General features: G+C 46.7%; 1 protein-coding gene across 1 annotated transcript; it reads left to right on the top strand.

Moving 5' to 3' along the window:
- Nucleotides 1-1,339: 1,339 nt before the first annotated feature.
- Nucleotides 1,340-24,791, top strand: csrnp1b (cysteine-serine-rich nuclear protein 1b). The gene is made up of 5 exons (XM_079489153.1): nucleotides 1,340-1,772; nucleotides 16,494-16,692; nucleotides 19,929-20,191; nucleotides 20,879-21,181; nucleotides 21,392-24,791. Exons 2-5 carry the CDS (start codon nucleotides 16,512-16,514, stop codon nucleotides 22,412-22,414), a joined length of 1,770 nt encoding a protein of 589 aa, XP_079345279.1. The 5' UTR covers nucleotides 1,340-1,772; nucleotides 16,494-16,511; the 3' UTR covers nucleotides 22,415-24,791.
- The last annotated feature ends 650 nt before the right edge of the window (nucleotides 24,792-25,441 follow it).

The raw sequence follows: 25,441 nt of genomic DNA, 5'->3' as shown, positions 1-25,441 counted from the left end.
TAACACCTGTATTGACATTGGCAGGACACTTTGCTTCTGCATTCGGGTCCAACGAAAGCACACACACCATCTCTCAGTGCATTCCCCGTGGCCTCCTACAATTGTAAATACCCAGGGAGGGATTGACTTCAGGGGTGGAGTGTGATGGGAAGGGTGTGAGTGAGACATTGTTGACATGACTTCTGAGGACAATAAACAATAGGCCTACTAGTGGGTCCGAGTCTGATCAGCTCCAGTTTAGTCAGCCGAATATTCAAGGTGGTCACACTTGCAGATGATCTATTATCAACATGCACTCATTAGTGAAACAGTGACAAACCAAATTGTTTGTATGAGAGCTGATACGTTAAATGGGTAGTTTAGTTTGATTGGTGTTTGATTCTACACTTGTACTTTTCCTTTCAATTCAATTCAATTCAATTCAAAGGGCTTTATTGGCATGATAAAACATACTTTTACATTGCCAAAGCGGAAAGAACAATACAGCAATACAATCAAAACAAAAATGATGTACATTTGAAAGTCAGAATCTTCAATAGATCAATTTCTATGTACCAAGATCACTCGATGCAGGTATAGTGCAGGAATATACACATTTCCTTTCACATGATCAGACTACCGGTATGATTCTTTATCGTGTTTTTGGGGAAACAGTGACTCACAATTTCACACTCAGCTTAGTCAGTGTGTTTTCCCCTTTAACTGGAAACTAGCCACACACAACAGGCATCACAGCACCTAGCTCCTCCTCCTAGGCTCCTACTAGGTCATTATTGGAAATTATATTATCTGACAACTGATGCTCCAACGGGTCGACTTACACTACAGCAGTGGTTCTCAAAGTGGAGTCCGGGGACCCCCCCAGGGCCCCCAGGGGTCCTTGGGGGAGCAAAAATGTCTTAATACCACCACTTCATCCATATTTGATATACCAGTATGTTGGCTATTTTTAATCATTTCGAATCTTCTCTTCTGGGGGTCCCTGACACGAAAACCTTTTCGGAATGGAAGGTCACTCGGGAAAAATACATATCATTTTGGGGGTCCTCCTTGACATGAACAAGTTTGAGAACCAGTGCACTACATACAGTCACACACAAATTAGTTTAAATAGTTCCAGTGGCTCCCCCCCCCCCTCCCCCTGCCAAGAGAGCCTAGTATAAATGCCAAATGACGTCATAGTACTAGTCTATTACCATGGGTATGGTTCATACAAACAAACAAGACAGACAGGGCGTGGAGGTAAAAACGTATATACAGTGTCATACTAGTCATCATCATAGGGAAGATACATGTATTACACACACACTGCCAGTCAGCCAGGAAGCAGCAGCAGCAGTGAGTGAGCGTGGGCAAGGCTAGCCTCCCCTACCCGGCTGTGTGTGTGTGTGTCACCGCCTGCGTCAGACCAGACGCCAGTAGACGAGAGAGAGAGAGAGAGAGAGAGAAGGGGAGTTTTCCTTTTCCACTGACGAAAAACGCTGTGCGTCTGAGCCGAGATGCTACAGTCAGTCAGTCAGTCAGTCAGACAGGAGAGGCGCTTCAGCTGGTACGGTTGCTGCTCCGGTGCTCCCCACAGCAGCACAGCAGCAAGACGAGACAAAAGCCGACCATCCAGTTTCTCTTATGAGAGGAGGATAAATAACAAGCGCATTTTGGATTAAGGCTACACATCATTCCCACCTTGGATTTATGTTATTATTTTATTATAGTTTTTTTTCCCTGGGGGATGCATTTTCGCTGATGGTGGTGATCGGATACGCGCATTCGTGGTGAGTAGAGTTGATGATATACTGACTGAGGAGAGTCTATCGGTTCTTTGCCAGAATGACTGTATGTCTTTAAACCCATCATGAGGTGGTGTGGGGAGAGAAGACAGATAGTTTGTAGATGTTCTTTTCCACCGTATCACCGCAACAGAAGAACAACTACTGTAGTAATTTATCAAATTGTGTTGATGGCATTTTTTTACACTGACTAGTGACGCTTCATTGTTTTTGAGTCAATAGACTTATTCGCTTAATTACATCGCTATGTATGGCCCGGCTACTTGTTTTTAAAAACAGTTAGATGTGTAATGTTTGACGGTCACGCTTTAAACCAGACGTTTAATTTAGATTTTCGGCTACAAGCCGGATCGTTATTTTTTTTGTTTTTAGTTTGGACTGGAGATATGTTGTTTTTAGTACTTTACGATCGCAGCACAGGTGACCATTACAAAATTGTTGATAGCCTACAGACACGTTTTGTTTGATTCTCTGATTGCTTTATTGATTGACGAATGTGATCAGTAGCATATGATCCAATCACATTGCAAACTTCACGGGTTGATTTTGCGTTGATATGACCGCGCGGTGGCCTTATAGTTTGGGTGGTAGAACAATCAATTAATTTACGTTGAACTGTTCTGTTGATGAGGCTTGTGTGTGTGTGTGTGTGTGTGAGTGGAGTTCTTGTCCACATCAGGGGTGGTAGTGGTGGTGGTGGTGCGCCTCCTGAAGGCATATCGCTACAGCTGGTGATAGAAGTGCTGTCATTTGAATATTAATCACCACCAAGAGCCATTTGATGATGACACTTTATGTCGGTGTACAGTAGCTTGGCTATTTATAACCATTCAGTTGGGTTTATAACGCCGGGTTTGTTCTGTACAGAGTAGACACATTAAACCATTCCACCAGGTAATGGAATGTTATTGCGCATTATACTGTTTCCTCCTCAAACATAAACGTTGTAATCTAAAAGGGACATTATGGTTCCAATTTATTCACATTTAAACTATAGTGCATAGGATATAGGGCAACAAATATAATGTTTTTGACATGCAAATGTTTAAAGTTTATTCTGCCATTGTGATTTACAGATTTTATTTAAAATGCTTGTTTGAGCAGTTGCTTGTTGTTGTTCATTATTAGCCTATTTGTTATATGAATAGTATTGTCTATTTATTATTTAAACAACATTCTCTTGTGAATTATGTTGATACTAGTGCATGTATTGGATCTAAGCTTGTATCTGTTTTAGTGAGTGACAGCCAGACAGTGTCGATTCAGTCGTCTCTAGTGCGACCTCACTCGGAGCCGTTTTGGAATTATGTTTTTCCGGAATTAGACTCCAGGCCTACAGCGAGCCAACAGTGACATCCTTTGTTTACACTTTACAGAATAACCTACAGTAGTTTGGGCTTTGCATTTTGTTTATTTTCCCGTTTCTCAATCACAGTTTTGGGGTTGCTAATTTGACAATTCAGTGTATATTTAGTTGTTTTCTTTTATATTTAATTAATCTTAACACGCTTTTTATTAGGCAGCTAGTTTGTGATATATTCCTGGATGTTGTAGGGCTACAGTACCAACATTATTTTTTTGTATTGCTAATTTCAAGTTTTTAGGTAAAGCTCTCTGTGCAAGAGCATTGTATTTTAATTCATTCCACCAGATTTAGGCTACACTGCATGCACATTGGTGTTGCATGCCGTAAATAGCAGCTCTACAAGCTCACAACGCCTCACGTTGATGATGGGTTGTGAGCTTGTAGATCTGCTAATTTACTGAGCACAACAACTAAGTATGACTGATGGTCTATAGTCTAGAGAAGAGGGATCGATTCATGCATGACAAAATACCATTGCACCTCCTGGCTCCTGCCTGCCTGGCTGTCCACCTCCTGGCTCCTGCCTGCCTGGCTGGCTGCAGTCAGTGCTTATTGAGCTCCGGCGTATTATTGTAAGAACCTGCTCCTTAACCTTGTGTCGCCTGCCTGCCCCAGCCAACCCCGGCAGATGTCAGAGACAGTATAGATTAACGGAATGACCACTTCCTGTACACTGCAGTGTGTGTGTGTTTGTTTCACAACCTGCAGGAAGCAGTGTCTTCCTCCCACAAACAGTTATCAAGCTCAGAGCCAGGTTCCTCTGTCCCCCCGGGGGGGGAGACACTCTGTTCTCTGTCCCCCAGCCCCCCAGGGGAGAGGAGACACTCGGTTCTCTGTCCCCAGCCCCCCGGAGGAGACACTCGGTTCTCTGTCCCCATGGCCCCCCAGGGGGAGACACTCGGTTCTCTGTCCCCATGGCCCACAGGGGAGACACTCGGTTCTCTGTCCCCCAGCCCCCCGGAGGAGACACTCGGTTCTCTGTCCCCCAGCCTCCCCAGGGGAAGACACTCTGTTTCTCTGTCCCCCAGCCCCCCCAGGGGAAGACACTCGTTTCTCTGTCCCCCAGCCCCCCAGGGGAAGACACTCGGTTCACTTCAAACCAGGTTGAACTGCAGTACGTGCTGCTTGGTTTCATGTTGGTCAGCGGTCACATGGAATGGCCCCCCTGCAGCTTGCATGTATGTGTTGTGGTGGGAGGGAGGGGTTTTGCTGCCCATCTCTCAGACCCTCGGCACAGTCGGGGCTCCCCATCTGCTTTGTCATGCCTTTCCCCTGACATTCCACACAGCTTATGATGTACCTCCAAGTGCCCCAGACTGGAACATGACCCCTGAACCCATGACCCCCCCCCCCCCCCCCCACGCTCCTCTCTGCGCCACGCACACACACACACACACACACATCACAGAGCCATCATTTCAATCAAACCATTTACGTATTTCACATGCTTAACCCATTTTGAGCGGGAACCCCCTTTGGTGTAACATTATGTTATAATTCAGCTATTGAAAAATAGCAGATCTACAAGCTCATAGCGCGGCACAGAGTGCCGCGCTATGAACGTGTAGGTCTGCTATTTTTGAAAAATCGTTAAAATGTGCCTCAAATCTTTCAGAAAATTGTCATGATTTAGAAGACATTTTTTTTTATTTTGACGTCGGGCCTGAATGGGTTGAATGCAAAGGTGCTGCTAGCTATCCTTATATTGCACATCTACATCCTTAACCCCCCCCCCCCCTCCCATTGTTTCCAACCATGCAAATCTGCCTCAGTGCAATGAAGATAACTGCTACACCACTCACACTCACAGATGACTATCTATGCTTCTATAAATATGATCTCTGCCCCGAAATAGATGCACGGACAGACCTGCACAGTGCAGGTCACGTTAGAGATTCATATAGCCCTAAATGACATATTGGGCAGATAATCGCGTGCAGCAAAAACAGTCTGAGCGCAGGTTGTCTTCACACTTGTTTTATCAGCTTTTTTACCTATTTTGAGTGGGAACCCCTTTTGGTGTTTTAACTAAGAATTGTGTTATACTTTAGCTTTTGAAAAATAGCAGATCTACAAGCTCATAGCGCGCCACTCGAGCTTGTAGGTCTGCTATTTTTGAAAAATCGTGAAAATGTGCCTCAAATGTTTTAATATTTTATTACAGAATGAACATTTTAACTCAAATCTTTGCTTCTTTCGACGTCAGGCCTAAATTCGGGAATTATGCCAATGTCACCTCAGTGTGTAATATGTGTTATCAACAAACCAATCCCAAATCACTCGCAGTATATGAATACCCCCCCCCCCCCCCCCCCATTTGCAAGGCAAGCACCTGGTTGTTCCAAGTCCGTCTGCCCTGCACAACAGAACAGATTAATGACAATAGGGCGATCATGTGAGGTCCATGTGTAGTACAGTTTGTGCACGTTAACCCATTTTGGGCCAGAGCACCTTTTGGTTAGCATTATGTTATTCTTTAGCTATTGAAAAATAGCAGATCTACAAGCTCGTAGCGCGCCACTCGGTGGCGCGCTACGAGCTTGTAGATCTGCTATTTTTTGAAAAATCGAAGAACGACTGACATAAAAACATAGCTTTTTCAGAAAACTGTCAGGATGTAGAAGACATTTTTAGAATCTGATCTCAGGTCGAAATGGATGAATGACAATAGGACGATCATGTGAGGTCCATCATGTACAGTACAGTTTGGGCACGTGAATACCCTGTCAGGTGTAGTAGTGTGGACGGAGGCAAGCCGGCTGCGTGCCTAATGGCAGAGAGGTGCTTTCCAGCGGTTAGCAAGTAGAAAACACATCTGGATTAGATAGAGCCCGTGTTCTGAATCTTCTCCCGCTATTACAGTCAGTGAAAGACCAGCGGCGCTGCCAGAATGGAATTCCTGCGGCTTGCGAGACATGACATTATTTATTTGTTTTGTGCGGTCCCTCCCTCCCTCCCTCTCCCCTCTCCCCTCTTCCCTTCCCACCACCTCTCTCCTCCTTCTCCCTCCTGCTTTTTGGAATTGGCGCGCGAACCGGGTCGGGCCGCGGGAACGGAATGTTTTCTGTGGCACGGCCACATCGAACGCTGTTCGTCTCTCTCTCGCTCTCTCTCTCTCTCTCTCTCTCTCTCTCTCTCTCTCTCTCTCTCTGGAGTGAGAACAACAAACTAACTCGCATGCAGAGGATGGGGTGGAAACTAAAGCCCTCTCAGAGGATGGGGTGGAAACTAAAGCCCTCTCAGAGGATGGGGTGGAAACTAAAGCCCTCTCTCTCCCTTTGGCTCAGCTGTGCTAGCAGGTGGAGTGTTTTCCTAATGCCCATTTCGCTCACCGAAAATAATGGCGATCCCAAACAACTCAACTTGTGAGCTTTTAGATTGGCTATTTATTTCTGCTTAATACAACATAAATAAATGCTAGTAAAAATAAATAAATGCAAGTTTATAGGCCACTGAATCCTACGAAAACGTCACGCACCAGTGGTCAGGCGTGTGACCCGTGTGACATAGGCAATGTCTGTAGCCTATAAAAGGGACCCATGCAGGCACCACCCACTCATTTTATATCAAAACACCTGATAACAACTTTGACTGCCGAAGACCTGGGGACCCCCAGTTTTGGAACCACTGGGTGTAAAGTGATATGTCTTGTTAAAAAAAAAACGAAGTGTGTGTGTGTGTGTGTGTGTGTGTGTGTGTGTGTGTGTGTGTGTGTGTGTGTGTGTGTGTGTGTGTGTGTGTGTGTGTGTGTGTGTGTGTGTGTGTGTGTGTGTGTGTGTGTGTGTGTGTGTGTGTGTGTGTGTGCAAGCGCGTGTGTTTCTATGTAGGTATGTAAGTATCACCTCAAACTTATGTAATAAATTACATTCTTTCTCTACTTTGTGACAGGAGTTGTAAGAGGCGTATTAGTGCCTGGAGGAAACCTGCTTGCCCAGGCACATATCCACACACACGCACACATATCCACACACACACACACACACACACCTGCTTGCCCAGGCACATATCCACACACACACGCACACACACACACACACATATCCACACACACATATCCACACACACACCTGCTTGCCCAGGCACATATCCACACACACACGCACACACACACACACACACACACACATATCCACGCACACACACACACACCTGCTTGCCCAGGCACATATCCACACACACGCACACATATCCACACACACACACACACACACACACACCTGCTTGCCCAGGCACATATCCACACACACGCACACATATCCACACACACACACACACACACACACCTGCTTGCCCAGGCACATATCCACACACACATATCCACACACACGCAAATAAGGACTCTCAGGATGAGCGCTCATAATGAGCGCTCAAGACTTTAGTCGGCCAGTCACTCAGAGCCACTTGTATGCAAATATTCTTGGCAGATTGATTTAGTTAGTTTAGCCTCTCAAACACACCCACCCACATAGTTATCAGCTGCACAGGGGCTGGACAGGCAGTGTATGGGGTCAAAGTCAGCCATGACTTGGCCTTTCTGCGTGAGCGTGGCAAATAGGCCAGTTTAGACAGGCTTGGCTGGCGACGTCACTATAAGTCTGGATAGGATTTTTTTTGTTCCTTTAATAGTTTGAGAAATGCAACTTTTTTTTTAATGAAATGTAGAATTTTCTTCATTAATTCATCTCTGTTAATATTGTTCCAAGTGCCAACTCTGCTTCTCTCAAAAACAAGTGAAAAAAATGTCTCGACAACCCATCAGATGAAAGTGATTATTGAGAGAGATGGCATATATATAATGTATTTTTATTCATTCTCTTGGGTTTTCCACTAAACATCCTACCAGAACTAGAGAGGAGTTTGTAATTTAAGGATTTGTCTGGAGGCAAAATGGAGCTGAACTGGGATTCAGAAGTCATGTTTTGCAGCATGTGCTGTATCGATGGATCCACGTTATGATATATATTTATTCTTATTCAAATGAACCTAGTCGATTAGTCGTCGTGCCTCTGACTGGAGCTGAGCAGTGCTTCCGATGACAAACCCCCTCTGTCTTGTCTGTCTGTCTCTCCATTGCCAGAGATTTATCCTTTGCTTCTCGGTGACAACTGGTTGGGGAGCACCTCGGCGGGCGGATGCGTCCTTTATCTTCCTGCCTGTGTGTGGTTGATGGAATGACAGTGATGCATAATTTAGTGTGCAGGGGGAAACACGCTGTGCTTTCTCTCTCTCTCTCTCTCTCTCTCTCTCTTTCTCTCTCTCTCTCTGGCTCGCTTGTCCGATCACATCCACTCTGTTTAAGATCAGGCGTACAGTACACAGACTGTGCTTCTTTCTTGGGAGGCTGCATGATGTGAAGTCCTCTTTTTTCCCCTTCTCCTTTGTCTTTTATTTTGGTCTCTTTTCATTTATTTTATTTCCCCCCTCTTGCCCTTTTACAAATAAGCCCTTGTACTGTTGCTAGTTGGCGTCTTCTTTCCTTCCCCTTTCACTCCCCGTTCCCTTCCTTCCTCCACATCATTCTTGTGTGGGCGCTGCAGTGGCCGGGGCGAGCCTGAGAAACTCCAGATTGACTACGAGCTGTCTCCCTCACCGGGATTAACCTCTTCACCATTGTTTCTGCCCGTTGAACAGGATTAACAAATCAATGTGTCAGGTAGACTGCAGTTTACAAGACAATGACCCACTTTTGACACCGGTGGCCCCTCTCTCTCTTTCTCTCTCTCTCTCTCTCTCTCTGGGTCTCCCCTCCCTCTCCTCCCCTTCTGCCTCACTGCAGCTTTTAATTAAAAAGACTTTGCTTAGCTGGCGCTATGTACTCCCTTGGGGACCCCTCACGGCTTTGTTTTCATTTTTTTTGAAGGGAAACTAAGGGTGGGGGTTATACACTGTGTTTGTGTGTCGGGGAGGGGTAAGGTGAGACTCCTTTTCTCATCTTTGTAGATATGTTTAGTGTAGTGTACTGTTTCGACTGGACAATGTGTTAAGTGGGCTAGTAGATATGCAACAGATGCAGCGCCCAGCGGTGTTCCCAAAATCAGCTCAATGCAAATCCCTTCGTACTGGGACAGGTGGGGAGGGAGGAGGGAGAGAGAGAGAGAGTGGTTTTAAGAGATTATTTCTCGGGTTCAAGCAAGTCGACGGACGGCGATCAGCGCTATTGCTTTCCTGATCGGATCGGTGCCGTAGAGGAACTGATGAGCTTAGTTAATGGCGTCAAGCGGGCTATATCGGTGCTGGAAGACGGAGTAGCCCTTTTTGTCGGCTACAATGATGCCGTACTCTAGCGTGACCTATCGCAAGGTGATCCATTCATCATACATGCTCTAGGGACAAGAATATCTCTCTTGCAACAATAACCCCCATATAGCTCTGAAGCTGTACCCTGTGCTGCCTGTACAAACAAAGAGGTCAGCCTCCTGCCCTTGACGTTGTCTCCTCTGCTGCTGTGCTTGTCACATAGAGCAGGGGTTCTCAACGTTTTTGGCCGGGGACCCCAGAAAATGCTTTGGCAATGTCTCGGGACCCAATAACCTTAAACCATTTTGGGCGGGAACCCCTTTTGGTGTTTTAAGCATTGTTATAATTTAGCTATTGAAAAATAGCAGATCTACAAGCTCATAGCGCGCCACCGAGTGGCGCGCTACGAGCTTGTAGGTCTGCTATTTTTGAAAAATTGTGAAAAAAATAAAAAAATAAAAACTTTTTTTCTTTTTCTTTTTTTGGAAAATAATTTGGGGACCCCCTAAAATAATTTGGCGACCCCTCGAGGGGTCGCGACCCACGGGTTGAGAACCCCTGACATAGAGCACTCGTCTTCATACAAAATTACCCCTCTTTTTTCCTCCCTCCCCCTTTTTTCCTCCCTTGTGCTGACACTTGCATAACAGTCAGATAAGCCAAGACATGCATCCATCCAGCCAAGGCCACACATGGAATACTGGAGTTCCTTGAAAGTGATTGGACGATCGCTCTCGCATCTGCGTGGCACACCTTGCTTTTTGGCACGTCTGCCAGGAGGTTGTTGTTGTGACAGTTTAGCCTGTTGGCTCGCCGTGCCGTGCGTGTGCTTCTACGCATCGGATAACATTCATGGCACAACTCTGATGATTATTAGATAATCGGTCTAATGTAGGAGATCCTGGACTGGTGTGGGAATCCCTGGCTAACGCTGCCTATACTTGCTAGTTATAATTTGTGGACATGTTCCTTACATATTTTTTGAGTGGTGTAAACCACTCCTACAACTGGCTTTGTTAGTCTGTCTGTCTGTCTGTCTGTCTGTCTGTCTGTCTGTCTGTCTGTCTGTCTGTGCAGAAAAAATGAGCATGGTTGCTACGGTCACCCAGTTCACCCGGGTGTGATTTCATTACGTCAGACATTACGTCAGACCACAGCTGATCAGGCTATATAAGACCTTACACCACTCAGTTCACACGGGTGTGATTTTTGTTATTCACGTTAGTTTTGCTTGGCCACAAATGCTAAGAATGTTAATTAGGTAATAGATAGCATCTTGTTTAGACAGATGCTACGTTTGTATTTTGACCTGATAACACACGTTTCTTTGAAGCGCTGCATTGATCTCTTTGCACTCAATAATTATGTGAAAATGTCCCCCAGCGTTTATTGAGAAGAGTTCATGCTTACTGCGGGTCTCTCTGGATGAGAGCATCTGCTAAATGCCCTAAACTGTATACGATTGACAGATTTTGAAAATCATACCCGAGTGCACAGGTGTGCTCGCTTGCCAACATGTCAAATGCTGCTTGAGCAGTTTCCCTGATCTGGATCAATATGTTTCCAAAACCTGTATCCGTCCCGAAGAGCACCAACTATAAGCTCACCCCAAAAAAAAAACTAAAATAAGAGTGAGTGCTCGCATTTGCGTTACCTTTTGGGCGAGAACCCCTTTTGGTGTTAGCATTATGTAATGCTTTAGCTATTGAAAAATAGCAGATCTACAAGCTCATAGCGCGCCACCGAGTGGCGCGCTACGAGCTTGTAGGTCTGCTATTTTTTTAAAAATCGAAGAACGACTGACATAGAAACATAGCTTTTTCAGAAAACTGTCAGGATGTTGACCTTTTTAGAATCTGATCTCAGGTCAGAATGGGTTAAAGCTGCACAGTTTTGGGAAGCAGTTGCTAGATACGGATCTGGCCGTGTTACAGGAGACTGATGAATGAATGCAGTGCAGGCTGAACAGTCGCTTGAACGAGTTTACGCCGATTACCTAATTCTTTATTATGAGCAAAGTCTTCCTCATCTCTCCCTGGCCTGCACGGTACCAGTACACGGTACCAGTACACGGTACCAGTACATGGTACCAGTACACGGTACCAGTACATCACTGGAGGGAGTGTACGGTTGGAGCCGACCCAGGCGCTGCCGTTTCCATGCCTCTCCTTCCTTCCTTCCTTCCTTCCTTCCTTCCCTCCTTCCCATCGCTGTTGTTTGTAAGTTTAGCAGGAGCTCATCCCACGACTGTGATTGTTATATACTGTATAGTGTATGGTCTTGCTATAATGATCATGCCATGGTTTTCCTATAGCCTATACTATCATCATGACAGGAGATGGTGCTGTTGGCAGTTTGCCATGTTCCTATGGTCATGTTAAATGGGTTCACTTCCAGGTTGCCAAGGGGTGATGGAGAAAAGTAGCCATATTGAATCCCACATGGTTTCTGTATTGTTTGATCTGCAAATCTGATATAATATAATTCTTGATGTGAAGTTACCACAGTGATGATGCCCAATCTGTGTCACGACACACAGGGCGGCAGTGGCTTAGGGGGTGGAGTGGCTGAATGGTAACCGCAAGGTTGCCAGTTCGAACCCGGGCTCCCCCAGAGTTAGTGTCGAAGTGTCCGTGAGCAAGACACTGACTGAACCCCTAGTTGCTCCTGATGTGCTGGTTGGTGCCTTGCATGGTTTCCGCCGCCATCAGTATGTGTGAATGGGTGAATTGATGCACAATCTATGTAAAGCACCTTGGATAAAGGCGCTATATAAATGCACCATTTACCACACTCACACACACACACACACACACACACACCCTCTTCTCAGAAGTTGTGAAGACAATGACTCGCTGCTATCTCTGTGTGTCAGAACAACAGTACTGTGTGTGTGTGTGTGTGTGTGTGTGTGTGTGTGTGTGTGTGTGTGTGTGTGTGTGTGTGTGTGTGTGTGTGTGTGTGTGTGTGTGTGTGTGTGTGTGTGTGTGTGTGTGTGTGTGTGTGTGTGTGTGTGTGTGTGTGTGTGTGTGTGTGTGTGTGTGTGTGTGTGTGTGTGCGCACTAGGACTGCATGCGTCCTTCCTTGGTCTGTAGAGCGGCAGTTAAAGGTGGTGGTCGCACACTGGATGCGTTTTTCGGGAAAACAGACGGAAAAACGCCGCCAAAAATGCGTCCAGTGTGCAGGGACCTTAACCCATTTTGGGGGCGGGAACCCCTTTTGGTGTAAGCATTATGTTATGCTTTAGCTATTGAAAAATAGATCTACAAGCTCATAGCGCGCCACGCACGCTTTGCTTTCTCTCCATCTCTCTCTCTCTCTCTCTCTCTGGCTCGCTTGTCCGATCACATCCACTCTGTCTAAATGTCCAGGAATGACGCACAGAATACACATAATGTTACCATACTGCAGTTTAGTGAAGAAGCATTGCAACTGCCAATCTCTATTAATGTAGTTTTTTCCCTGCTGCTTATTATATTTAGCTAGTTTATTGTAATGTTTTTCTGCTGCTTATTTTGCTGTTTGTTTATGTAAAGCACTTTGTAATGCAATTTTGAAAGGTGCTATATAAATATAAAGTTTTAATATCTTATTATTATTATTATTAAGCCTTTTAACAAGGATAACGCAGCATCAGCAGCATCTCCCTACAGACAGACCACAGAGTCACTCACTGAAAATAGCCTACCAATTTTGTTGATTGGCTATTTTCGGCACGTGACTGGTGACTGTTGTTCTGCAACTTTCTGTCTCTCTCTCACTCACATTCCATCTCTCTTAACACTCCACCGCTCCCTCCCTCCCTCCACCGCTCCCCCCCACCCCCTCCCTCCCTCCCTCCCTCCCTCCCTCTCACTCAAAGAATTGATTGTTTTTATCGCTGAAACAGCAGCTTAGATAAACAGGAGCTGCATAACAAAACATGTGAAGCATGCTGCTCTGCTCGGGTTCTTCATGTGAAGCATGCTGCTCTGCTGGGGTTCTTCATGTGAAGCATGCTGCTCTGTTCGGGTTCTCCATGTGAAGCATGCTGCTCCGCTCGGGTTCTAAACATGTGAAGCATGCTGCTCTGCTCGGGTTCTCCATGTGAAGCATGCTGCTCTGCTCGGGTTCTTCATGCTGCTCTGCTCGGGTTCTTCATGTGAAGCATGCTGCTCTGCTCGGGTTCTCCATGTGAAGCATGCTGCTCTGCTCGGGTTCTCCATGTGAAGCATGCTGCTCTGCTCGGGTTCTCCATGTGAAGCATGCTGCTCTGCTCGGGTTCTCCATGTGAAGCATGCTGCTCTGCTGGGGTTCTTCATGTGAAGCATGCTGCTCTGCTCGGGTTCTTCAATGTGAAGCATGCTGCTCTGCTCGGGTTCTTCATGTGAAGCATGCTGCTCTGCTGGGGTTCTTCATGTGAAGCATGCTGCTCTGCTCGGGTTCTTCAATGTGAAGCATGCTGCTCTGCTGGGGTTCTTCATGTGAAGCATGCTGCTCTGCTGGGGTTCTTCATGTGAAGCATGCTGCTCTGCTCGGGTTCTTCATGTGAAGCATGCTGCTCTGCTCGGGTTCTTCATGTGAAGCATGCTGCTCTGCTGGGGTTCTTCATGTGAAGCATGCTGCTCTGCTCGGGTTCTAAACATGTGAAGCATTCTGCTCTGCTAGGGTTCTAAACATGTGAAGCATGCTGCTCTGCTCGGGTTCTAAACATGTGAAGCATGCTGCTCTGCTCGGGTTCTCCATGTGAAGCATGCTGCTCTGCTCGGGTTCTTCATGTGAAGCATGCTGCTCTGCTCGGGTTCTAAACATGTGAAGCATGCTGCTCTGCTCGGGTTCTTCATGTGAAGCATGCTGCTCTGCTCGGGTTCTAAACATGTGAAGCATGCTGCTCTGCTCGGGTTCTAAACATGTGAAGCATGCTGCTCTGCTCGGGTTCTAAACATGTGAAGCATGCTGCTCTGCTCGGGTTCTAAACATGTGAAGCATGCTGCTCTGCTCGGGTTCTTCATGTGAAGCATGCTGCTCTGCTCGGGTTCTTCATGTGAAGCATGCTGCTCTGCTCGGGTTCTTCATGTGAAGCATGCTGCTCTGTTCGGGTTCTAAACATGTGAAGCATGCTGCTCTGCTCGGGTTCTTCAATGTTAAAACATGTGAAGCATGCTGCTCTGCTCGGGTTCTTCATGTGAAGCATGCTGCTCTGCTCAGGTTCTTCATGTGAAGCATGCTGCTCTGCTCAGGTTCTTCATGTGAAGCATGCTGCTCTGCTCGGGTTCTAAACATGTGAAGCATGCTGCTCTGCTCGGGTTCTTCAATGTGAAGCATGCTGCTCTGCTCGGGTTCTTCATGTGAAGCTATGCTGCTCTGCTCGGGTTCTTCAATGTGAAGCATGCTGCTCTGCTCGGGTTCTTCATGTGAAGCATGCTGCTCTGCTCGGGTTCTAAACATGTGAAGCATGCTGCTCTGCTCGGGTTCTCCATGTGAAGCATGCCTGCTCTGCTCGGGTTCTAAACATGTGAAGCATGCTGCTCTGCTCGGGTTCTAAACATGTGAAGCATTCTGCTCTGCTCGGGTTCTAAACATGTGAAGCATGCTGCTCTGCTCGGGTTCTCCATGTGAAGCATGCTGCTCTGCTCGGGTTCTAAACATGTGAAGCATGCTGCTCTGCTCGGGTTCTAAACATGTGAAGCATGCTGCTCTGCTCGGGTTCTAAACATGTGAAGCATGCTGCTCTGCTCGGGTTCTAAACATGTGAAGCATGCTGCTCTGCTCGGGTTCTACATGTGAAGCATGCTGCTCTGCTCTGGTTCTTCATGTGAAGCATGCTGCTCTGCTCGGGTTCTAAACATGTGAAGCATGCTCCTCTGCTCGGGTTCTTCAATGTTTGCTACGTGAGCCATGTAAACACATTACAAACTGCTTTTTGGATTTGTGGAAAGCCGACCACAGGGAGGGAACGGTTTAAATCAAACATCTAACGCAGTCCGATAATAATAGTCCTTTTTTGTTTTGTTTCCCCTTGCTCCTTCCCACAGAGAGATGTGGAGTATTCATTTAACAAAGAAAAATTTACCTCAAGAAAGAGTTAACGCATTTTGGGCGGGAACCTTTTTTGGTGTTAGCATTATGTTATGCTTTAGCTATTGAAAAATAGCAGATCTACAAGCTCGTAGCGCGCCACCGAGTGGCGCGCTACGAGCTTGTAGGTCTGCTATTTTTGACTGACATAGAAACATAGCTTTTTCAGAAAACTGTCAGGATGTTGAAGACATTTTTAGAATCTGATCTCGGGTCAACATGGGTTAATTGACACTCCTGAGTTTACTGTGCAGCCTCTGATCAATGCTTCTGCTGAGCTGATGTGATTTGGAAGTGGGCGAAGGGTCCAGTAATTGTTGACTTATGCGAGTAGGCCTGATTGATTGCTTCCTGTGCCATGCCTGCCCCCCCCCCCCCCCCCCCCTCAGCTGAGTGCAGCATGCGATGGCCTGCCGTACGGGTCTCACATGGCCAAGCAGCACAGAACTGGCCGTACGGGTCTCACATGGCCAAGCAGCACCAGAACTGGCTTGTATTCAGCAAATAACTCGCTCTATTTCAGGCAAGGCAGATGGTTGTTGCAACCAAAAGTTTTTGCTTAATAAAAAAAATCACACCCGTGTGAACTGAGTGGTGTAAGGTTTTATATAGACTGATCAGCTGTGGTCTGACGTAATGTCTGATGTAACGAAATCACACCCGTGTGAACTGGGTGACCATAGCAACCATGCTCATTTTTTCTGCACTAACAAAGCCAGTTGTAGGAGTGGTTTACACCACTCAAAAAATCCATGCCAAAGAGGTGTTTCCATTCACAGCATAGCTTATTGTTTATTCATTGATGAACATTTATTAATTGTATGTTTGACATCGTGACGGCGGGTTAATGGCGTTAACCCCCCAGGCGTTTCCCCTTGTTCGCGGCGGCGTCGTCACGGCATCGTTAGCGATGTTCAAAATGTGAACGGTGGGGGAAGTAATGGTATGCAAATGATGTTGATGAGGGAACATGCTAATAATAACCCCCCCCCCTCCCTCCCCCCTCCCCTCCCCTCCCCTCCCCTCCCCCCCTGTGTGCTCCTCAGACTGCCTGTGTCGACGCCATGAGCGGGCTTCTGAAGAGGAAGTTTGAGGAGGTGGATGAGGACCCGTGCTACTCCTCGCCCTCGCCCTCCCTCTCCTCCTCGGCCTACTCGGGCTGGGACTCGGAGGGCGAGAGCTGCTACTCCGACACCTTGGATTCCACGCCCAGCAACCCCAGCTCTCCAGCCACAAGTTGTAATGGTGAGTGCTGCTCTCATGTCCTCAGTGGCGTGCACAGACATTTAGAGGGGCAGGTGCTCAAGTTAAAAAAGGGCACCTTGTGCAGCGCGTGGAACCGGCCGGTTGCCTTAATCCATTTTGGGCGGGAACCCCTTTTGGTGTTAGCATTATGTTATGCTTTAGCTATTGAAAAATAGCAGATCTACAAGCTCATAGCGCGCCACCGAGTGGCGCGCTATGAGCTTGTAGGTCTGCTATTTTTGAAAAATCCAAAAAAAAGAGAAAAAAAAGTTTTTTTTTCTTTTTTTTTTCTTCAAAAGGGCACATTGCCAAAAGGGCAGGGGGTGCTCTAGCACCCCCTAGTGTCTATCTGTGCACGCCACTGCATGTCCTCCTACACAGAATCATAGTAAGAGGGTTAGGATGAGCACTTTAGTCTGTCTGTCTCCCAATGACCATATTCACACGTCGGTAATTCTTGCTCTTATGTCATTGGGGGGGGGGGCGGGGTTATCTTTACTGCTCCATCAATTCGAAAAAAGAGCTCTGATATCAAACGTATAAACCGGTTTCAAGGGACTCGGCCAACTGGCAGCATATAAAACACTTCACCCAAAATGATTTCAGACGTGTGCAATGAATTCCCCTTTTGATTTCTGGCAAACTGAAGCCGCGCAGAAGCGCTAATCTCATTATGTGGAGAATGTTGCACCTTGTGGCCCCGACTCACCCAGGAACTCTACAGACGCCACAGGCCAAGCCTTGACCTTTTTTTTCCCCCTCCCCGACAGAGATGTGCCATCGAGCTGTGGATGCGTTTCTGTTTTTGGCCCCCTTCTTTTGACTCTCTGCTGTCCCTTCAGGGGATTTGGGGGGGGGGGGGGGGGGGGGGGGGGGGTGATGTTCATAGGGTAGAATAAGTACTGGAAGAAGGAGCAAACAGTTGTGAGGTTCCCAGGATGGCAGAGTGCTAGGGAGGGAGCCAGGCGGAGACGTTGTGGGCAGGGTGCCCATGGCTCTGGGAACACACAGAGCCTTGTTGTAGAGGGGCCTGGGCACGCACCCAGCACAGGTGCTGCTGGAGGAGAACCGGGGGTGAAGGAGCCGGAGGGGTGGGGGGGGGGGGGGGGTGAGAGAACCGGGGGTGAAGGAGCCGGAGGGGTGGGTGGGTGGGTGGGTGGGGGGTGAGAGAACCGGGGGTGAAGGAGCCGGAGGATAGAGCCATGAGGGAAAGAAGAAGGCATGTCGGAACATTGAGGAAGATGGAGGACTGTGTGTGTGTGTGTGTGGAGCATTATAATCCGGTGTTTGTGTTGGAGAGAAAGTCGTTGTGCTTTGCCGGGAGGGGATATGGAAAAAAAACCCAGAAGCAAGGCTATCCCATTAAGAGGCTGCGGAGGAGGAGGAGAGTGTCATTTGTCTTCTGCGGGTGTCATAAGCCTGACTGGATATGATGGATGCGAGACTGAAAGGGGGTCTCAGTTTGTCTCGTCTGTATTACCTGCGGCAGCAGATGCAGCGCGGGGACAAACAAGACTATTGTCTGTCTGTGGCGGATGAGAGGGGGGCGGCAGACGAGACCACGTTTAAGCCTGCCTACTGGCAAGGGAGGTCTGTTCTCTCTCTCCCTCTGATCTACACTGATCAGGGTTGTCTCTCGTCCTTGCCCCCCCCCCCCCCACCCCCCCCCCCACCCCCGCCTGATTCTGGAGGTCAGGCAGTGGCGTGAGGCGTTTGTTGTGGCACGACGGCTGCTTTCACCATGTGAAGTGCAGTAGCAAAAAAGCATACGGTATAACGCAAACTTCCTCCCGGGGCTCGGTTTTCCCGCTAAGATCCTGAAGTTAATGCACAACACATGTGGCTACACGGTTATCCGTCTTCCGTCCGCACATGATAAGCATCGGTGAGCTGGCAGCTTACGCAGAGGAAAGTTCCTTTTTCTGCTTGCCTTTAAGCAAGGCTCAAAAGTCATGTTGAATATTCCCGTGCGGAAGACGTGGAATTTATAATAAAAACTGGATAAACTGTTGGGCTCGTTCGGTTCCCACATATGGTTCCACTTTGATCCCCATGTGGTTTTAGTGTATATACCATGGTGTCTGCTCACAGAAAAATGGGCCGCCTCTGTCTGTGGTCCCTGAATGTTTTTAGCAGAGGAAGAAGGACCTTTTGACTCTTGTGCTGGTAACTCTGGTGGTCTGGTGCTGTTTGTGTGTGTGTGTGGGGGGGGGGGGGGGGGGATAATGTTCATCCCCATTCTGAGAATTGATGCTGTGCTTGCCGCCTTGCCCTCTCCCCTCCCTCCCTCCCCTCTGCCTTTTTCCGGAAGCCACAGCCCTCCAAAACATGTGACGCACTGGTTTGTGATCCTGGCTGTGATCCGCTTCCTTCATTCTGCTGGCCAGCATGGAGACATTCCTGGACTGGGTGGTTGTTTGTCATGCAGGAGGAGGGGGAGGTGGGGGGGGAGGGGGGGTGGTAACAACAAGACCGAATGGATTTGGACATTTCTATTTATTTTTTGTACTCTGCAGGATTCAACAGGTGTTCATTGCATTATGATTTCTTGTAAATTGGGGTTCATGATGAGGCTTGGCTGAAGTCGAAGGGGGCGAGAGGCGACTCGTTGGCTTGTCCCACACTGCCCCCTAGTGACAAAAGTGAAAACTACTCGAGCCCAATGGATGACTGGCTGGTGAACATTATTTGTCAACACTCTGACACTGATCAGACAGGCTGTGTGGTGTGTTTCTAATGCCTGAAGAGAAGGAGGAGGAAGTCTTCACGCCGTTTTCAATGCTTTAGGCCACATATGCCGCAACTGTGTGTGTGTGTGTGTGTGTGTGTGTGTGTGGGGTGTGTGTGTGTTTTACCGCTTTTGGTAATTAACCCATTTATGCCTGACGTCAAAATAAGAAAAACGTTCGCTCTGAAAGAATATATATTCAAAGATTTGTGCCGCATATTTACGATTTTTCAAAAATAGCAGACCTACAAGCTCGTAGCGCGCCACTATGAGCTTGTAGATCTGCTATTTTTCAATAGCTAAAGTATAACATAATACTTAGTTAAAACACCAAAAGTGGTTCCCGTCCAGAATGGGTAAATTATTTTGGGAGCATTCAAAACAGTGTGCAGACTTACCTCTCTTCAGTTTATCTCTTTTGTTCAAGAGCACCCGTTGCATTTCTCCTGACCCACCAGTATGTTTCTAATGGTGTCTCGTTCTCCCATCTCTCTCCATCCCACCACAGTCACGTCCATCCTGAAGAAGGCCAAGAGGGCCCGCCACGGCAACAACGTGACCTTCGACCGGGTGACGGTGTTCTTCTTCCCGCTGTGCCAGGGCTTCGTCGGCGTGCCCAGCAAAGGGGGCTGCACCCTGGGCATGACGCAGCGGTACTGCGCCCTGCGCTCCTACACCCTGGACGAGTTCGCCGTGGAGCAGCGGCAGGAGAAAAGGGAGAAGATTCTCACGTGGCTCCGAGAGGAGAAGCTGGACGCTCTCAAGCTGAAGGTGAGTTCGGAGCGCCATGGAACAGTTTGTTAGACAGAAATGTATCGGAGTACAGCATCGGAGTACAGTCAAACATTTTGTCCAAAAGGGACAAAGGGACACAAAAAAAAAAGATCCTTGCGGTCTTGTTTCATTCTATCCAGTGGGAAAAGGCTGAAACTTTAACCCATTAAGGGTGACCGGGAAAGTATCTGTTATTTTAGATTTATATATATATATATATATATATATATATATATATATATATATATATATATAGCGTTAGAGTTTTTCTGAAAACTCTTTAGATTTAGAAGAGTGGTCCTCAAAAATAGAATAGAAAAATAGATTTTTTCTTTTTTTGAAAAATCTTGAAACATTTTCAGATGGGAGTCCGCGGCCAAACACTGATTTTTCAAAAATAGCAGACCTACAAGCTCGTAGCGCGCCACTATGAGCTTGTAGATCTGCTATTTTTCAATAGCTAAAGTATAACATAATGCTTAGTTAAAACACCAAAAGAGGTTCCCGTCCAGAATGGGTTAACATTTACCGATAATGAGTTCCACTGTTGGCTCTATAAACAACAGTTTTTGGAAGTTGTTTTGTAAGTTCCAAATAACCTGTCCTGTCCTGTGTGATATCTAGTATCTACGTTTTTATAGACCCAAATTAAATAAAAATTCATGTGTCCTTCGTGTCCAACAGCTGACCATGAACGGAACGCAGGACAGCGAGGAGGCGGAGCGGCTGACGCTGGCCGACATCCCCGAGGACGCCGTGGACCTCGGCAAGTTGGCCGCCCTGGTGGACGACGGCTCCTTCCTGCCCCCAATCCAGTCCAAGCAGCGCCACGCCCTCCTCAAGGCGGCCGGCGTCAAGAATATCGACAAGGAGGAGAAGCGGCAGCTGCACGAGCTGCGGAACTCCCGCGACAACTGCGGCTGCGACTGCCAGGGCTTCTGTGAGCCGGAGACGTGCAGCTGCAACCTGGCGGGCATCAAGTGTCAGGTATGATGATTTTGCGTTGAGCTTGTTGTACAATCTGCTATTTTTGAACATTTCTGAAAAATCTGGCAATTGTGAGCACCACTGATTTAGAAAGCATTTTGTAGAATTGACCTCAGGTCTTAATGGGTTGTTAACAAAACCACCTGTCTCTCTCTCTCTCTGTTCCCGTCTCTCTCTCTCTCTCTCTCTCTCTCTCTCTCTCTCTCTCAGAAGGACCATTCCTCGTTCCCCTGTGGCTGTACCAAAGACGGCTGCTGCAACACGGAGGGCCGCATCGAGTTCAACTCCAGCCGGGTTCAGACGCACTACATACACACCATCATGAAGCTGGAGCTGGACCGCAGGCTGGAGGAGCACTCCAGCCCGGAGGAGGAAGAGGAGGAAGAGGAGATGTCCAACCACGTGGCCTCCATCCCCTCCTTCCCCTTCAGCACGGAGCTGGCGTCGGCCGGAGAGAACAGCTGCAGCAGCGACATGACCGACTCCTCGTCGGACTCCTCGGGTCAAAGCGAGGACTGCGACGCGGTGGGTTGCGGGAGCGCGGATGTCGGCGAGAACGGTCTGAGCCGCATTCTGAGCTTCTGCGACGTGGACAATGAGGACGGGGACGGGAACGCCAACGCTAAAAGCGCCTGTTGCACGGAGCAGCAGCGGCGAGAGCAGCAGTCGTCGTCGGCCATTCCATACGGTAGCTTTAGCATGGTGGACTTCCCGGACGAGAACGACAACATGGGCGCCGCGCTGCTGGACTCGGTGGACGGCGGTCACACGGACAATCGGGCCGCGGCCATCTCGGAACTGCTGGACGAGAACGCCAACCAGGACAACGCCCTGTTCCACAGTGGCAGCGTGCCGCGCACGCCGTCGCCGTCCATCGACCGCTCGGAGAGCTACAACATGGACCTGAGCCTCTCGTCGGAGTCCGACCTGGAGTTCTTGGACGGCTTCCCCTGCCTGGGTCCTAGCTTCCCCTGCCTGGGTCCTAGCTTCCCCTGCCTGGGTCCCAGCTCGCTCTACAACTCCCTCAAGGAGTACGAACACATGGACAACTTTTTCCAGTTTCAGTTGCCCAGCTACCCCAGCCAGCCTCAGGCCGGTGACCCCGGGACCTGCCTTCTGGAGTCTCTGATCGGCCTCTCGGAATCCGTCCCAGAACCCCCCGCCGCTTTTACAGACAATCAGCTGTTGGAGGAAGCCATGAAGTTGTCTGTGATGGAATCTGTGAAAGTTTAATATGCGGCATGCTAATGCTGTGGACAGTGTAATAAAATGACTTGGGGGGTTTGGAGGGGAGCTGTACATGCACATAAGATGTCATTGCTAATGGATTTGATGTTGGAGGAAGCTGTGATTGCCCTCTTGCCTATTTTAATGTTTAGAATTCCAGACTTGCCTTCAAAATGTTAGTAAAGCTGTTGGGGGGGAAATTATTGCTGTGTGAAATGGCAGCTAGTGTTTCAGTGAGAGTGAAGTAAAAAAGAAAAAAAAAACAATCAGGCGCAATTGAACCACCTTTACCATAGCCCATGTCAACCAATGATGGTTCTCGATTCCTAAGAAAATACATTTAACCGAACCTGAGCAAGCATTCAACTTTATTGGGGCAAAGTAGGGAAGCTTAACACAGCTGAATGTGCACCTCAGGAATTTTTTTCAAGCTTTCTAGATTTTGGAGGCAATGCATGGTGACCATTGCTGTGATGGACAAGGTTTTTTTGCCTTTCTACAATACCCACAACATAGTCATGTTCATGATGAGCTCTCTTTGGACTTGGATATTTAGTCCCACGTGACTTGAGGTGTTGCGTCCTCCCTGTGTTGTATCAATGAAGCTATGGGACACACCCCCTGAATCTATTAGACTTTTTCCCTTTCTCTCCCAAGAGTCTTGTATGGTACAACAACAACAAAACAAATCCCTCTCAAAGCTCCTTGATCTGCACTTTATCTGTGAAAATATAAAGTTCTGTATAAATAGGCAGAGTTTTGGTTCTATGGGGTCGATTCAACGGGAAAAACTACATTATGGAGCTTCTTATTTATGAGTTACATTACCTGGCGTTTTCTGAGGAAGAAATGCTCACAACAAGCAAGACAAGGCTGTAACTGTATTATCTATATCCATTTTTAAATTATTTCCTATTTATTTCTGATAGTCTACTTTCATTCTAGCCGCACTGTGGTTTGGTATTCTTCACCTGAAAGTGCAATCTTTCCTCCCTGTCCCTTCGCGACATTGTTATGGGAAATGGGGACCACAAGTCCAGCAAAAATATTAGTATTTAATATCTATTCTGTTATACTTTTAACACTTTTTTTTGGGTAACTTATTATGTTATTTCACTAGTTATTTAATTTAGGACAGTTTGGCAATAAAATGGGCTGTTTGTGAAGTTTACTGGGTGTGCCTGTTCACCAGGGGAGACATGTCCTCCAGTTGTGTGTGTGTGTGTGTGCACAGACATGTCCTCCAGTTGTGTGTGTGTGCGTGCACAGTGCATCTACTTTTGAATTGAAAACTGTGGAATCTCCCTTTTTGTGCTGAAACTAAATTATCGGTCTGTTGTATCGCTGCCTAATGTCACCATATAGAAGATTACACTAATATTTTGTAACTAATTTATGTAGGTTGGAAGAAAGAAATCCTAAATCGCTGACAAAATTATTTTATTAAAAGAAAATTTAGTCATTTTCAATTTCGGAGAGAAAAAAAAATAATCTTTGTAATATATGAATTATAGATAAATGTATACTTATGAAGGCTAATTGCTGTCTAGCATTCTGAAGTATTTTTCATAGCCAAGTCTAATGGTTAGATTATATTAGCTGAGATGCCACTAAAACTAAAATGAATTGAAAAGATCAATTTGATTGTACTCATCATTTTTGGGAAGGTTGTGACCAATTAAGGTCACGCTATTAGTTTGAAGTTGTTCGTGGGTAAAAATTGCATATATTATACAGTTTTTATCACATGCAAAAAAAATCTGAATGAGTTGCCTCATCGTGGAGTATCAAACGAAACCTTTTTTAAATGGCGGTTCTCCTGACGCCGGTGTGAAAACGAGGGACACGTTAATATGTACATATCTCACCCTTTCTACAGCTGTTTCTACAGCCACTCTGGACCCTATAGGAATTATGCATGCAGGTCCCATTTGTTTAAAAAAAAGAGTTATTCCGATTTATTGTATACTTTGAAAAAGTGCAGAGCGCACATTGGAAATGTATTACCTGCTTTTTTTTTGCCTTTTTGATTTCTTTGAAAATCACCTGATGTATGTTCTTTCTTACGCCATAGAAGGAGACACGTAAAACATTTCTCTTTTCTCTTGTATAAAACATCAAATTCTCATGAAGAAACGGCAACGGCGAGTGTTTTATCAATGTAATGTATTACGGCTTCTTTTTTTTTTGTATTCTTTTCAAAGAATGTGTCTTACATTTTTGCCTTTTGTGTTGTACATATTTCTGCTTTAATGGTACTGCAGAGCAAACAAAGCTGCTTTATTTTTTACATATTCACACTTTAACTTACCGTTCAAAAACACTTTCTTTCATTCAAGCCATTTTGACAGCTTGTCCCTCCAAATAAAAAAGGAAAAATGTATTTATGCTTGACTGTTTTTATTTTTTGTTCATAAAATCTCATCTGCCTCATTTGTTGGAAAGAGAGGTATGAAGCACTAATGTTTCAAGGTTGTACTTTATTGTTGCATCTTGTGTACAGCCTGGTACGTAAGAGTAAAACTTATTTTTGTCATACCAAAGACTCTAAAAATGGGACCCAATGCCTCCCTGCTTGACACTCAGCATCAAGGGTTGGATTGGGGGTAAGTCCCTGCGACACACTAGCGTCATGTCCAGGGGGTGTACTTGTACATCAAGCTGCCTCACGCTACAGAAACAGGAGATAGGCTCCTGCCCTATGGGCCTCATGGCTCGGCAAGGCTACTTACTTATTTTTGTTTGGCTTCCTTCAGACAATGCAGCAGCATACTGGAATAGATAACATCAGTCACAGCAAGCACAGAAAATAAAGTGATAGAATAAAAAGTACAAGAAAGCAAAAAAAAAAGAGATTAACCTACGTGCATGTTTTCTCTGTAGTAGCCTAGTTGGGTAAAGCTTATGTTCCATATGTACAGCAAAAAAAAGTTTAGAAAGGTGTGGGTGTGGGTGCTGGCGGCGTGTTTCCTCCTCCGCGTCATCAGTGCCCATACCCGAGGTGGGGTTGGCGAAAGGGCCTTTTCTGTGTGG

The sequence above is a fragment of the Electrona antarctica genome (assembly GCF_951216825.1).
Source record: "Electrona antarctica genome assembly, chromosome: 20".
Classification (NCBI taxonomy): domain Eukaryota; kingdom Metazoa; phylum Chordata; class Actinopteri; order Myctophiformes; family Myctophidae; genus Electrona; species Electrona antarctica.
This window is presented reverse-complemented; position numbering and strand designations above follow the sequence as displayed.

Excerpts from the sequence above, each read along its gene's own strand:
- csrnp1b (XM_079489153.1), top strand. The coding sequence starts at position 16,512 with ATGAGCGGGCTTCTGAAGAGGAAGTTTGAGGAGGTGGATGAGGACCCG. Across the intron at positions 16,693-19,928 it reads TCCAGCCACAAGTTGTAATG|TCACGTCCATCCTGAAGAAG; the intron begins GTGAGTGCTGCT and ends ATCCCACCACAG. Across the intron at positions 21,182-21,391 it reads TGGCGGGCATCAAGTGTCAG|AAGGACCATTCCTCGTTCCC; the intron begins GTATGATGATTT and ends TCTCTCTCTCAG.